Consider the following 1,746-nt stretch of genomic DNA (forward strand, 5'->3'; position numbering starts at 1 on the left):
TGTACGCACTTACTCCCTCTGTTTGGAAATACTTGATGTGGTTTTAGTTCTTTACCTCACCATTTGTGTGTTGTGCAACTTAACCGCGTGGGGTTTTGCTAGTTGGTCGGAGCTCACGGTGAGCTTGATCAGAATATATATCTTCTTCACCGAGTAGCCAATTGAGTGCGGTTGCAACGAAAAGCCCGCCGAGTCCACGGCTCCACGGCGTTAGCTGGCCGCAACAAACCTCCAGCCTGTGCTGCCCCCACTCCCGGCTACACGACAACGCTCCCTCTGCCTCCTCCTCAGCCCCTCCGCTATATATACCATCGCCGTCTCCGGCAGCAACCGCACCACGCATTGCATTACGACAACAACAGCGCGAACAAGAGAAGCGCAGGAGAAGAAGCTAGCACCAGCAGCAGCACACACGCGGCGACCAAGAGACATACAGACGGAATGGGCCTGTGTGTGTCGTACGACGCGGCGGCCGACGGCCCGATGACCGCGAGGGTGGTGCTCCCCAGCGGCGAGCTCCGGGAGTACTCGCCGCCCGCGACGGCGGCGATGGCGCTGGAGGAGGTGGGCCAGCAGGGGTGGTTCCTCTGCGACGCCGACAGGATGGGGTTCGAGGGCTCCGTCGCGGCGGTGGCTGCCGGCGAGGAGCTCCAGCCGGGTCAGATCTACTTCGTGCTCCCCACAGAGATGCTGCGACGCTGCCTCACAGGCGAGGAGGTGGCCTCGCTCGCCGTCAAGGCCAGCGCCGCCCTCGTCAAGGCCGCCACCGCCTCGTCTGCCGGCGGCCGGCGCCGGCGAGGCTCCGTGGCGCCGCTCGTGTTCGCGCCGTCCGAGGAGGACTACTCGGACGAAACCTTGGCGACGTTTGCAGTGAAGCCGGCGGTGCCGCAGAAGCGGAGGGTGACCTACCGAGGCGGGAGGTCGCCGCCGAGGTTCTCGCCTGACTTAACCGCCATTTTGGAGAGCGAGTAGAGGTGCCGGGCACACGAGACTGACAGAAAAAAAAGGGCGCATTTTTGCACATAGCCCTGCCGCGCCTAGCCGCGAGAGATGTGTGGTTCCTGCCGCTGATGCTAGATCGGACGGTGGAGATAGACGCGGCAAATGATATGTAGATTAGTTTGTCAAGTTGGGTGGTAGAAGCAGTCGTGTTTCACTGTTTTGGGCGTTGCTAATTTAGACGTCAGAGAAACAAGAGGGAATGCACATGAAGATATGTAAATGTGAATACTGTATAATTGCATAAATGATGTGGAGTACGTATGTTTAGTTACTGGCATTAAGTCCCCTGTTCATGCCCTCATTTTTAAGTTTGCTCCGCCGAACCAGTAAAATTCAGAGGCCCGTGGGAAACTTTAAAAAATGTTCCAACTCTTGGAAAACAAATGTTTTTTTACTTGATCATCATCTTTTTATCAAAGGACAAAAGTCAAAAGCCATATATATGTATCACAAGTATTTACATACACACCTGTACAGAGAAAGAAAATTACAATCAATTTCTTAGGTGTGCCAAAAATATTCTTCCTCATGCATCCATCGGTGGCGCGCCGTGAGCAAAACTCAATGTCGTCTCTGGCTTCTGCTTCGGCGGAGCAAACTTGTTTAAACCCAAGAACTTGTAGAAGTAGCGGCCGGGAAGTACTCGACGTAGACCAGAAGACTCATTAGAACAGGTGAAGTATTTGACCAAGATGTCATTCAATAAAATAACTGAGTAGTGAAGTTTAACTCGGAGGCCCAAAA

At 54.2% G+C, this 1,746-nt stretch overlaps 1 protein-coding gene across 1 annotated transcript; it reads left to right on the forward strand.

The window, feature by feature from the left end:
• The first annotated feature begins 350 nt into the window (after nucleotides 1-350).
• Nucleotides 351-1,279, forward strand: LOC123125602 (uncharacterized). Its single transcript, XM_044546077.1, has one exon. The coding sequence runs from the start codon at nucleotides 442-444 to the stop codon at nucleotides 970-972; it is 531 nt and encodes a 176-aa protein (XP_044402012.1). The 5' UTR covers nucleotides 351-441; the 3' UTR covers nucleotides 973-1,279.
• The last annotated feature ends 467 nt before the right edge of the window (nucleotides 1,280-1,746 follow it).

This window comes from Triticum aestivum, chromosome 5D (assembly GCF_018294505.1).
Source record: "Triticum aestivum cultivar Chinese Spring chromosome 5D, IWGSC CS RefSeq v2.1, whole genome shotgun sequence".
In the NCBI taxonomy this organism is placed as follows: Eukaryota; Viridiplantae; Streptophyta; class Magnoliopsida; order Poales; family Poaceae; genus Triticum; species Triticum aestivum.